This window comes from Equus quagga, chromosome 5 (assembly GCF_021613505.1).
Source record: "Equus quagga isolate Etosha38 chromosome 5, UCLA_HA_Equagga_1.0, whole genome shotgun sequence".
NCBI classification, from domain to species: Eukaryota; Metazoa; Chordata; class Mammalia; order Perissodactyla; family Equidae; genus Equus; species Equus quagga.
In genome coordinates this window covers 33210572-33224261 of record NC_060271.1, presented here as the reverse complement: position 1 = coordinate 33224261, position 13690 = coordinate 33210572, and the positions used below count along the sequence as shown (strand labels likewise).

Below are 13690 nucleotides of genomic sequence, written 5' to 3'. Positions count from 1 at the left end.
TAAAATCCATAGAAAAAAGGACAGGAAAGAAATATACCAAAACATTCACAGCAGCTATCTCTACGTACTAAGATTATGGATGATTTTTTACTTTTCCGTATTTTTTAAATTTCCTGATTTGGTTACGTGTCACTCTTATCATAACACAAATTTTTTAATACTAACATTTAACTATAAATGTTTTTCATCTTTAGCCTTTATACCAATCCTAATCCTCAGTATCTATACTTCAAATGGAACTCAGCCACTTTAAGTGGCTTTGTAAACTGGGTCAGTGCTATTCCATCTTAAAGGAAATTATGGAACTATTTTCAATTCAATTACATATCACTGCAAAACAGTTTTAGGGCAGCCTTGAGTGCTAAAAGTGAGTTGTGATGCCATCTATATTAGCCTTAAAACTTATCTTAAAACTGATTCCCAGACTCTAATTTAATCAAGATTTCATTCAACAAATATTTACAGACTTCCTACTATCTCCCAAGCACTGTTCTAGGTGCCGGCAATTCAATAGTAAACAAAACTCACAAAAATCTCTGCCTTCATGGAGCTTACATTCTATTGATAAAATTTAATGCCTCATAAGTGTCAGGGAACACTACACACTGAGCTTGAAAAAGTATAAAACTACTAGTTAATAAAGGTCATAAAAACTGACAAATTTCAAATGTACTTAAAATATTTTAAACTATCTCAAATTTCAGCTGAGGCTACAGAAGAGTGAAAAACTCCTGGTTGGCAGCAAGCCAAAGAACTAGGAGACATTTGAGAATTCAGAGGTAGCTTGGGATCCTGTAATATTTCATCAATATAAATCTCAGCTGCAATTTATACATAGCTTGAAGTCATGTTCCTGGCTAATAATCAGAACATAGTTAGTTTCCTATTATATTAGCTCAAAATATTATTCCTAAAATAAAAATAGATTGTCTCATCACCGTTTATTCCAGAACTTACTTTCCCTCATACCTCATAGTGCACTAACTTTATCGTCACTCAGAATGAGCCAGCATCTGACCAAGGCAAGCCTATTGGACAGTCTCAAGCCATCCCATGAGAGACTATACAGTCCTCACTACTAAAGTCACAGAGGCGTTTCAGTCTGTTTGGCTAATCCAACATTAATAAGCCAAAACCAGAGGCTTCTTATACGAGCAAGTTGCCTTCCCTCTGATCCATGTTAACATGCTTCTACTATCAATAAGTCACCACAGAAACATGTCACTGACCATCATACAGACTAAGAAATCATTAGTAAAATCCTTCCCATCTACTTGCAAGAACAAAACAAACCTCAAACCATAATCCTCAGGATCACAGGACCTGATAATTCAAGAGTGTCACTTAATAAAATAGTCTAACATCTTCATTTTAGAGAACAGGAAACTGATGCCCAGAGCAGTTACGTGACTAGTCCAAGGTACATCTATTAAAATGGAAGAGCCAAACTCAAATCCAGATTTTTGTTTTTTCTCCAAATCAGGTACACTTCTCAATACACCAAACTAAACCTGCTTATATTTTAAGGCTAGAAGGTACTGTTTCCAATGCAAAGTCTAATGTCAGAAGGACAGGGGGCTGTTATGAGATGAGTGGGAAGGAGACCAGGAACAACCAAACACAGATATCAGATCTGATATGTATCTTCTCATAGTCAAATTCCTCAGATTAGGATGCAGAAGATACTCTGAACCTACAGCAATTGTGTTTTCATTACCAGTTCTCTAGTATCTCCTCTAGTAATCTACTCCTGCTAAAAAACTGAAATGTGACTGAAATCCATTTAGTAAAATGGAGAAAAGTCAGCTGGCAGAAGAAGAAAGCCATATAAAGCTAAGGTGATTCTTACTCATCCTTCTAATTTAGCTCAGATGTCAACTTCTCCTAGGAGGCCCTAACTCCTCCCTCCCCCAGACTAGGCTCCTACAGCAGAGTTATCATCTTACAGATCTTCCTCAACTTATGATGGCATTATGTCCCAATAAACCCACTGTAAATTGAAAATATCTTACAACAAAAATGCTTTTAATACCGCTAACCTACCAAACATCACAGCTTAGCCTAGTCTACCTTAAACGTGTGTGAAACACATTAGCCCACAGTTGGGCAAAATCATCTAACACGAAACCTGTTTTATAATAAAGTGATGCATATCTCACGTAACTTACTGAATACTGTACTCAAAGTGAATACCAGAAAGGCTGCCTGGGTACAGATGGTTCTCAGTGTATCGGTTGTTCACCCTCAGGATTGCCTGGCTGACCGGGAGCTGCAGCTCGCTGCCACTGTCCAGCATCACAAAAGTATCGCACCTCGGGTGCTAGCCCAGGAAAAGATCAAAACTCAAAATTCGAGGTACGTTTTCCCCTGAGTGCATATTATCATCACATCATTATAAAGTCGAAAAATCTTAAGTCAAACCATGGTAAGTCAGGAGCAGTCTATACTTGGCTCATGGTATTCTGTCCTTTTGCCAGTTTGGACCAAGTTCTTTGAGAGCAAAGATTTTATCTTAGCTTTTCAACCCTTGATCTAACACTGAAGTCTGGCACACAGTTGGTGCTGAATAAGTGAACAAATAAATTTTAAAATTTGCCACTCATATTGAAGTCCCAATATAAATGGCCAAAATGTGATAACCCTATTATGATTTCAAACGCAGTTTTCAAACTCTTCTTTTTTTTTTTGGAGAAAAATTAGCCCTGAGCTAATATCTGCCACCAATCCTCCTCTCCTTGCTGAGGAAGGCTGGCCCTGAGCTCACATCCGTGTCCATCTTCCTCTACTTTATGTGTGGGACGCCTACCACAGCATGGCTTGCCAAGTGGTGCCATGTCCGCACCCGGGATCCAAACGGGAGAACCCCGGGCCACTAAAAAGCAGAACGTGCAAACTTAACCTCTGCGCCACTGGTCTGGCCCCTCAAACATTTTTTACGAGATCTTTTTGTAAAAAATCTTATCAGAAACCTCAATGTGGAAAAGCAACATATCAGTCTTTAGGTGGTTTAAATTCTCAGAGTTTGACCGAAAATACCTCACTTTAAGACCTGTAAGCCTAGGACAGGGAACAGCAGAAGCAGAGGTAAGCGCCAATGTGATCCAGCATCTGAGTAACTTACTTTCTTCTTTACCTCCATCTTGCATCAGTCTCCCTCTCTCCTTCCTAAAAGAGGATCTGCCCTCTAGGGGCACAGATCCATCTTTGTTGATGGTGGCACTTTCGAGCAGAAACTGCTGGCCACTACATGAGCTCGAGTTATACTTGCTAGCTATAATGGTATTTTGCTAGAGGCCTTGCTAACTTCTGAACAAGCAGAAACATGCACTGAATCAAATGTGGTAGGCCTATTCCTCTGCTTTAAGGCTCAACAAGATAACATACCTGTCTAGCAGTATGTGGCTACGAATTAGAATAAGGTACACTATCACTACATTCTAGATTACTCCACAGAGCTCCTTGACTATACACAGACCTACCCCTAGCTATCAAATATGAGAGTAGCCTTCCTCCCACTCCCACATGCAGACTTGGTAAGAAGTAGTGTGGCATAGCAGAAAGGACATTCACAGGCTTTGGAGTCAGTCATACCACAGTCTGAACTGCAGACCACCAATTACTAGATGGACAACCTTGGGAAGATTACTTAACTTCTCTGCACTTTAGCTTACTCATCTGTAACACAGAGACAGTACCTACCTCATTAGAGTTCTCTTGAGAATTAAATGAAATCATGAATACATGGCTCCTAGAACAGGAGGTACTCAATAAATGAATACTATTAACAGTATTATTCAGATTTACCTTTGGTAAAAAGGCAAAAAAGAAGAAAGCAAACATGACTGGCTTCACTCTATAAGATAAAACTGAAAATCAGGGGCCAGCCCGGTGGCACAGCGGTTAAGTGTCCTCGTTCTGCTTCGGCAGCCCGGGGTTTGCCAGTTCGGATCCCAGGTGCGGACATGGCACCGCTTGGCACGCCATGCTGTGGTAGGCATCCCACATATACAGTAGAGGAAGATGGGCACGGATGTTAGCTCAGGGCCAATCTTCCTCAGCAAAAGAAGAGGACTGGCAGATGTTAGCTCAGGGCTAATTTTCCTCAAAAAAACACCCCTGAAAATCAGGGGGGCGGCCCTGTGGCTGAGTGGTTAAATTTGCACGCTCCGCTTCAGCGGCCCAGGGTCTCACCGCTTCAGATCCTGGGCGCAGACATGGCACCACTCATCAGGCCATGCTAAGGTGGCGTCCCACATGCCACAACTGGAAGGACCCACAACTAAAATACACAACTATGTACCAGGGGGCTTTGGGGAGAAAAAGGAAAAACAAAAATTCTGTAAAAAAGAAAAAAACTGAAAATCAACACGGAAAACAGAAAGAGGACAATCACAGTAACAAAAGAAAACAACAACGGGAATATTTGTTTTTAATACATGTCATAGGTAAGACAAAACAGCTGAGGGCACAGGTCATTTTCCGATTGTCACAGGCCTTTATCAAATTTAGTTTCTTCAAAAAGCCCACTGCCCTGATTTTAACTAAACTGGCTGCCCCAAAACAGTAACTAGACTCCCTAGAAATGTCAGCAGCCCTAAGGGAAATTACACCGTGAAGTCTTTCCATATAAATAGAGAGAACACTGTGTATTCATAACAGACTGCAAAATTATTCTGTTTAAGTCAGAACTATTTGGGCACCTGAATTCAAAACTCATTTATCCTTAATTATCTGAAGGGTCAACAATTTCCAGCTAAAGGACTAGGCTTTTAATGGCAGGCCAAGAAGCCCCTGAAAATGTAAGGAAGATTTTGTGCATGGGCAGTTTTCTGTGGAGAGGGTCTATAAGCTTTCATCAAAATGTCAAAGTTGTTTGCTACCCAGAAAAGGTTAAGAATCACTCAAGATTCTCAACAGAGCTTCTTGGAACCTCAAACTGAGAAGGTGGGGTGACCGTATCTCAAGGCAAATATTCTGAAGTGCCAATTTCATAAACCGTCCATATTGGAATATGTTATGAAAGATCTAAGCATACTTCTCCCTCGCCAGTGGCATTTTTCATACCAGGGTTTACCCTTTCTTGCATCCCCCACCATCCCTGCCCACCCTCTACCAGGCCCCATCCCTTGCCTCCTTGTAGTCAAAGGCCTCTACCTGAAATGGACTTATGGGCCTGCCATGCAATACTGATGCCTACGCAAGCAACTTCCAGTTTATATGAAGATCCATTATCACTAACATTTCCCTTCATTTCTGATTTGTCACTTGAACACTAAGTACAAATGAAGGACGCCTTGTCACGGGAATCTCCAAGTATTTTTACAAATTCAAAATACTATCTGAATTTATTAATTCAATAGAAACAGAACTGCACCTGTATATTTTGAGGAACCAGAGATTTAATCAAGGCTTAGAAAGAGCAACTCCAGCTTTGCACTCCAGTCTCGATGCTTCAACGCATATCAACTTATCACACAACGACCGCATTCATCAAAGAAATACAAATTCCTACACACCCTCAGGGTAGAAAAGCAGATTTGCTCTCTGTCAATCCATTTTTAACCAATTCCCCATTACCAATGCTAGCAATTTCACCATTGATATGTCCTAACAAAATCTGTAACCTATACTTCATTTACTATACAGGCTTTTAGATTTTGGCAATTGTAACCCTTCGGTGTGTAAAGCAAAGAGAAGATAACAGAGTTGTGAAATACATCAAGAAGAAAATTAATTTTAGCTTCGATGACATGAGGGAAAGTAAAAACTTAAAGCCACATAAAACCGAGTATGCTGTATTACTACAAATAGATTTAATTGGAAAATTTAATCTCCATTGGAAATTACATCTTAAATTTATCCCCTTTAATAACTGTTACAGTATTAGTAACTACTTTTATGTTGCAACCAACTCAGAGCTTTTATAAGTCCTTCCTTTGTGAAATGCATTGAGAAAAAGCACACTTGAAACAACTTAAGTCATAGCTGTGTGTCCAAGTATCGCCACCAAATTCACCAAGCAGTGTCATATTCAGCACTGCCTTCCTTACTTATTACTTTGTACCTCAACAACACATACTATAGGCTTCCTTTCATTTGCTTAATTGCCAAAACAGCTCAAAGATGCAGGTAATGAATAATATACTTGGTGGTACAGTATAGAAACTTACAGCCCTAACCAAATATGGGCAATCAAATTAAAAAAAAGACAGAAATTAGGAAGGAATTTAAACTCATAAAGCATTAACTGAACTCCTACCTGAAGTAGAGAAATCAGCCAACCTTCTTCCCCCGTAATAAAGCAATGAGGAATATTGAGCAAAACTAACCAGGTTTTCCATAAACAACTCTAAGGTACCACCAAGCATTCTCGTCCGTGAACAATTCTTAATGGAACAGAATCAGGCAGGATAAAAACATTATGAAATCAGTACACACATCACACTGGAATGGAATTTATCTCCACTCTGCGCCACACTGCCTGGGTTGAAAAAATGTGGACTAATAATATTTAAAGAACAGAGAAAATGATACTTGACAGAAACCAAAACGATGCCCTGAAATGACTCAGAGATCTTTCCCTTCTCAAAGTAATCGATACAGACGAGAATCAAACTAGACTGTGAAATAATCTGCGGACCTCACAGCAGTTAGCTTATTTGCTCCAACACCCTTCTCTCTAAAAGTCAAACACAGGATGACACAAATACAAAAACACAACACGTCTAACATCCAGTGATGATTTACTGATTTACACAAACAGAGCGGATGGGGGTGGCACATGATGAAATGTTATTCTCAGGTAGGTAACACCTTTCTAAATCTCCGTGGCATTCATGAAATCAACGTTCTACCTTCCCCGGCTAGTTTTTCACTTAAAATACCTTCGCACCAAGAGTTTTCGATCAAAGCTGTCCAAAAAAATTCTACAATCGAGCAAATAACATGAGATGAGACACATTCAATACTACACTTGCCTCCAGAAGCGCTGGGCCCTCCAGACACAAGGCCTATGGAAGAGTAAATCAAAGCCCTTTAAAAATACTCGGCGTAACACAAGCCTTCCAAGAAGTGAGACTTTTGGGGGTGATGGGTAATGTCAGTTAACTTCCTCTTCCTTTAAAAAAGGTCAAAGACAGGGAAGCGTCCGGTGTAACATTTCCTCCTCAGATCGCGTTCCACCACAAACCACATCACAACTCTCCCAATCGCTAAAAAACATCAGCCAGAGGGAGTGCCTTCTGCAAATCCTCACCGTAGATTTAAAATCCCACTTACCTCCGAAACGAGCCGATTAGTTTCAAACGGGAAATTTACCCATCAAGTTTATTATGTATTAATAACAACCACCAGGGAAGGAAGCCCCCCGTGCCCCGCTGCAGGGGGAGGTGAAGGCGGAGGAGGAGAAGGGTGTCGTCCTCACAACAATCAGAGAAAAGCCTTCGCCGCAGGCTGGGTCCCAGGCACCAGCAAATTCTGCCCTTAAGGGGGGAGGGGGAGTTAGGGGAGGAGAAGCGAGAAGAGGGAAGGGACCCCCAGCCCTAGGGGGGAGGCGGCAGAAACGACGCCGAGGGGAGCTGGCTTTCACGGTACTGCAGAGGGTCCCGGGGTCCCCGCAGGGCTGCCGCCGGGCACCCGAAAAGCTCCGGCCGAGCCCGGGGCGGCGGCTCGGGGAGCGGCCCCTTCCCTGGCTGGACTGGGGCGGCCGGCAGGAGGGTCCCCGGAGGGGCCACAGCCCCCTGGACTGCGGCGAGGGGCCGACGGGCGGGCAGGAAGGTGAAAAGGATACTGTTGGGGCGCCGGGGTCTGGAGGGCCCTGATGTTCGGGTGAGGAGGGGCCGCTGCTGCCGCTGCTGCCGCCGCCGCCGCCGCCGCCGCCGCTGCCGCTGCTGCTGCCGCCGGGTGAGGAGGCGGGACCGCTGCCGCCGCCGCCGCCGCTCCGGTGCCGGGTCCGGTTCCTGCTGCAGCCGCTGAGCCTGATTTCAGAGCCGGTTTCTGCGGTAAACTCATGGCAAAGCGAAGCCACCAACCCCCCCAGAGCGGGACCGGGCGCGCCGGGGTGCAGGGGCCGGGGGCAGCGGGGGGGCGGGATGGGGGCAGACCCGGGGAGGCGGCGGGAGCGGGGGGCCGGGGGGAGGCTGGGAGGAGGAGGAGGAGGGGGCCGGGGCCGGTCACACACGCCCGCCGCCGCCGCCGCCGCCGCCGCCGCCGCCTCCGGCAGCAGCAGCCGCCCCGCGGGCCAGCACCACCGGCTGCCGGTCTCCGTGACAACGCGACCCCGGGGGGGGGGCCGGACCCGGCGGGGGCAGGAGGCGGAGAGACCGGACCTTTCACGGCAATATCCTCATGGGCCGGCGGCGGGGGATCTTTATCCCCCTCCCCGGGGGAAGCGGCGCCCTTCTCGGTAGCGGGGCTCAGGCGATGCCGGCGGATTTTCTTCACTCAACCAGCAGAGCATCCAACATGGCGCTGTGGCCGCCTCCAGCAGTCCGGCAGGACGGCCGCTCGGAAAACTTCGGGCCTTTTCGGAGTGGCTCGGGTGGACGAGGGTGGGAAGCCTCTTCGGCTCTTTCCGGAGACTGCGAGCGGTCGGGATTCTTCGGAAACACTCGGGGTCGTCTTCGGCCGCCGTTCGGGAGCGCTCCGGGGCTGACTCGCTTCCTCGGGAAAGATCGGCGAGGGGGTTCTCCCAGGCTCGCCGCGGCGGGGGCGCGGGGCGGAGGGAGAGAGCAAAGGCGAGGACTGGTCTGCGAGAGCCCTCCCTTGCCGCCCGGCCTGGAAGAACAATGGTGACGCCCCGGAGCCTGCGGTCCGCAGAGCCCTGTCCGCAGGGGCGGGAGGCGGTGAGGCGAGCAGCCTCGGGCACGGTGGACCGAACCGCTTAGGCAGCGTGCAGCGGCCGGCGGGAACCCGCCGCGTGCGCCTGTTGGCATAATAAAGAGCGCTCGCCGGGCCCTGGCGACGCAGCTCACGTCCATTGTGTCGACACCGCGCCCTCCTATCCTCAGGAGGTGAGTGGAACGAGGCGCCCACGGCGGGAGCACACTGAGGCTGGGGGAAGGAAAGTGACTGGCCCAAGGTCACCCAGCCGGGAAAGGACAGAGCCAAGCTTGGGTCTGAATTCCCCCTCCGTCTGGATGAACCTTGCCCCTCCCGCCTCCCACGTTGCGTGGGGACCTGATCCAACTCGCCTTATCTAATCGGCCTTGACTGGGCTCTGTGCACCGGTTCTTCCAAGGTCCGCCCCAAGACTGGAGCACCCGTTGACCAGCCAGTGGTCAGCTCCCCAGTGGCCTACGCCTATGCTGGGGTAACACTTGTGGATAACGGCTTTTTCTGCCCAGCTGGACCGACCAAGCCCACCCCAGCCCCTCCCTCACACCCTGCCCCCAGCAGGGGTTTTGTCCTAGGCATCCTGAGCACTGAGTGGAAAGGAAGAGATCGCGTGGCCATCCCGGTAACAATGGTCATCAACAATGGTCATCGGGCACTGAGCACTTCGTGGTCACTATTTCACACAGCCCTGTGAAGTAGGTGGGACCCATCTTACCAGTGAAGAAACTGAGGCTTGGGGAGGCGCAATACCATCAGGCAACAGAAGAGCTGAGAAGATTGAGGCTCAAAACGGACCAGAGACTTTCCCAAGGTCACGTGGAGTGTGGAGTTGGCAGCGTCAAAATTAGAATCCGGTTCTGACTCCCGCCATACTGCTTCACGCTGCCTGCCTTTTTTTAATTCACATAAAGTTCTACACATAGTGGGTGCTTCATTCTTGACGGTCCCTGGCTCCCTCTGGGATAAAGGAGCATCTGGAAGAAGGTGATACCACAACGCCTCACCACGGGTCCGCAGTTCCTAGCGCTGAAAAGGAAGCCTCGTCCCTGTGTCCAGGCTGGAGGACAGGAGCTAGTTCATACTCTGGGATCCTAAACCGTTTGGATTTGTAATACCTTGGATTTGATTTCTTAGGGTTGCATTTTTTGCTCTTCTCCAGGCATGACTGGCTCCAGGAAAGATTCCCACGTGGTTCTTCAGTTCCTCAGATTCTTCTTCTCTGTCTGGAGATCTCAGACTTCCTTATCCCAATCAAAATCTGCTCCCAGGAAAGAATTTGGCTTCTCACTTACACAAGGGTGATAACAGACTGATAATTGCTTAATTGTTGTTCTTTTCTGAGTTAGTTTCATTTCTAACTTAATAATAGCTACAAGCATCAGGCGATTACTGTGTGCCTGGTCTTTGCTAAGCACTTTATGAGCATTATCTCTCCTAAAACGGATAAGACCTTGGGCAAAATAATGTACAAGTCCCTGCTAAGATTCTGGCCCCAGGCAATCAATGCAGGGAGGCTTATAGGGAGCCAAGTCGAAAAGGTAGAGCTGTCTCCTTTCTTGGAAAGGCATGGCCCAGCTCAAGACCTCCCTTCTCACACAGGGCAACTAATATTTATTGAACACCTACTATGTGTCAGGCTACAACTCCCCTAAACATTTTGCTTACGTTGATTCTTACTCCCCTCAACAACTCTGCAAAGTATTGTTATATCCCATTTACAAATGCAGAAACTGAGGCTCTAAGATGTGAAGAAGCAATTTGTGTGACTTGTCAGTGGAAATGCTGGCTTTCAAACCCAAGGCATCTGACTCCAGGTCTGATCTGCCATGTTGCCTTCAACATAGCGACTTCCCTACTGTGTGGTCAGAGGCACTGTCAACAAGCAAAGCTGACTTTGTGAACTTGCTGGCTGAGAGCCCTCCATGGCTCCCCTGTTGCCTTCAGGATCCAGTCTAAATTCAAGATCCTGCAGGATCTGGCTCCACTTCCCTCCTGCCACACCCACCTCAAGTCCAGAGCTGCAGCCACCTTAATCTACTGCAAGCAAAGCCATGCTCCTTCTCACCCTGGGGCCTGTGTACAAACTGCTCCTACTACCCATAACCCCAAACCACCCTCTCCCCTCTTAGTCAGTTGGCTAATCCCTATTCCTGCTTCAAGGCTTGGCTCAGGCCTCACCTCCTCCAAGCAGCCTTCCCTCACTCCCCACACTGAGTTAGACACCCTCCTCTAGACTCCCAAGGCAGTGGATGCTTAGCTCTCAGCGCACTCTCAGTGTTGAGCAATTAGAGAGTAGAGCCATAGGAATTACCTGAGTTTGATTCTCTGCCCTATCATGTATTAGCTGTGTGACCTTGGAGAAGTCACTTAACCTCTGCAAGCCTCGGCTTTCTCATCTGTAAAATGGAGACTCTACCTCCTATCATGAGAAATAAGACAACAAATACAAAGGCCTTAGCCGAGTCCCTGGCTCATGATACTTGTTGGATATATTTTAGCTGTTACTATTCATTTACACAGGAACATTACTTAATCTTTTAAAAGATCCGTGATATCTAGCACTCAATAAATAGGATGTGAAATTAGCTGAAGGACAGAATGATTGTGAATTGCCAGAGGAGAAGTCCTGGGTGCCACAGAGCCCAGGCTGGGCCTCACTGCACAGGGAGCGAGACGGAGGAGAGCATCCTGGAGCAGGCAACGCCAGCCCACGGGGGAGTGCTGTCTCTGACCTCCCACCACGCAGAGGACCCTGCGTTCCCCCCCGGAGTAATTATTCCTCTCCCTCTGCGCTCCGAGAGCCAGCAGACAGGTGAAGGCTTGGTTGAGGCTTCTCATGACTGGGGGATGCTGCATTGCTTATTTTCATGTGGGGCCACTGCTGTGTTTCTCTCAGTAAACTGGAGACTGGGCTCAGGGGACCCCTTAATTTCTTAATTGAAAACTTTCAAAAACGTTCTTGCAAAGTGGAGTTCTCTCTCACCTTCATTTTTCCTCCTGGCGGGGACTGGCCCTTCAGCATAAAGGCAAGCCATGTTATGCCAACAGAAGCTGTCTTGAGCAGCCGCGGTGAGGTTTGTGTATTACTGGGTGCTCCACTCTGAGACATGCGAACGTCCCCCAAGGCTTGATGAGGAAGAGCTAGGATGGACCTTGGCAGCCCAAGATCTAGACCCCAGGCAGTGAAGACAGAGAGATGGGAAGCCAAGACAGTTTAAAAGAAAAAAAAACAGGGGGCCTGACACAGTGGTTAAGTGCATACATTCTGCTTCTCAGTGGCCCGGGGTTCACCGCTTCAGATCCCGGGTGCGAACATGGCACCACGTGGCAAGCCATGCTGTGGTAGGCGTCCCACATATAAAGTGGAGGAAGATGGGCATGGATGTTAGCTCAAGGCCAGTCTTCCTCAGCAAAAAGAGGAGGATTGGCAGCAGTTAGCTCAGGGCTAATCTTCCTCAAAAAAAATAAAGAAAGAAAAGAAAAGAAGAAAGACCAAGGAAGAAGAAAGTGCAGTGCACCCATCATCTGAAGTAGACGTGGATGGAAGGAGAAGTCTCCAATGGGAAGAGCAAAGAAATACAGTATTTTGTACTGCAAGCATGTTCATAATCGGCCACAAATGCTCTTCAGTAAAGAGCTGTGCCAGCAGGCCCTTCCAAACGTCATAGGGCCCAGTGGTAGGGTAGCATGTGAGGGTGGCAGTTCCTTTCAAAGGTAGAAGACTTTAAGACAGATCTGGGTTCTAACCTTACAGACTAGCTGATCAACCTTAAGCAAGATTCCTAACTTCTCTGGGCCATTTGCAAAATGAAGACAAGAGGTGTGCCTCTAAAAGATTAAAGCAAGACGTAAAGGAGCTTGTCTTAGCATCCCCAGGGCCTAGGGCATAGTAGGCACCTCAACAAAGCTTAATTCCTTCCCCGTTGCCTCCAGGGCGAAGTGGCAGCTTCTCTGACTTGCTGCCATTCTCACTTCTGGAGGCAAGTCATCCTGCCCTTTTGCCCAGTGTGTGTAATGGCCTTGCATTTCTCAGCTACTCCTGGAGGTGACCCCAGCCCTCACCAGCCACTGTGGCTGCAGATAGTTCAGCTTCACCAGCATGCAAGAGGGATTACGATGGTAAATTTTATGTTATTTGTATTTTACCACAATTTTTTTAAGTATTTTATAGAGTCTAGTGAAGACTGAAGATGCCTTAGGGATTCCTTTACCCAGTATCCTGGTTTTAGGAATTAAGCCCAGATATAAGAAAGGACTTTCTTGGGGCCAGCCCTGTGGCCTAGTGGTTAAGTTTGGTGCCCTCCATTTCAGTGGCCCAGGTTCGGTTCCCAGACAAGGACCTATGCAACTTGGCAGCGGCCACGCTGTGGTGGCAACCCACCTACAAAATAGAGGAAGATTGGCACAGATGTTAGCTCAGGGCAAATCTTCCTCAACAGAAAAAAAAGAAAGAAAGGACTTTCTCAAGGTCATACAGGAAGTGAGCAGCAGAATCAGGACTGAAACTCACGACCTCTTTTCACTGCTAGGACAAGGTGTTTCTCACTTTCTGATATCATCTCCTCATAAGAAGTAGGATGCCACCCCTCTGGTGTTTTTGCACTTCAAGCATTGGCCTTTCCTCACCTGCAGGCCTCTGGAGTCACAGCCAATCTTCAAAATTCGTTTAACAGGCTTTTACTGAGTGACAGCTATGTGCCAGGCACTGTGCTGGGCTCCTGGAGAGGAAAATGATGCCACGTCTAATGGGGAAAAGAGATTGGTAACTGCACCTACAAGCAATCCCCATAGTTAATTACACTAAAAAGTTAAGATTATGTCACTTCTGTGCTCAGAGCTCTCCACCATCTTTCCT

General features: G+C 47.2%; 1 protein-coding gene across 15 annotated transcripts in view; it reads right to left on the bottom strand.

The window, feature by feature from the left end:
* EIF4G3 (eukaryotic translation initiation factor 4 gamma 3) overlaps positions 1-8491 on the bottom strand; it is a 314955-nt gene extending 306464 nt beyond the window's left edge. For all 15 annotated transcript variants that reach the window (XM_046660843.1, XM_046660844.1, XM_046660849.1 and 12 more), the window contains exon 1: positions 7790-8491. In XM_046660843.1, coding sequence (XP_046516799.1) covers positions 7790-8010 — 221 coding nt within the window. In that variant the 5' untranslated portion in view covers positions 8011-8491. The remainder of the gene's footprint in view (positions 1-7789) is intronic.
* Positions 8492-13690: the final 5199 nt, after the last annotated feature.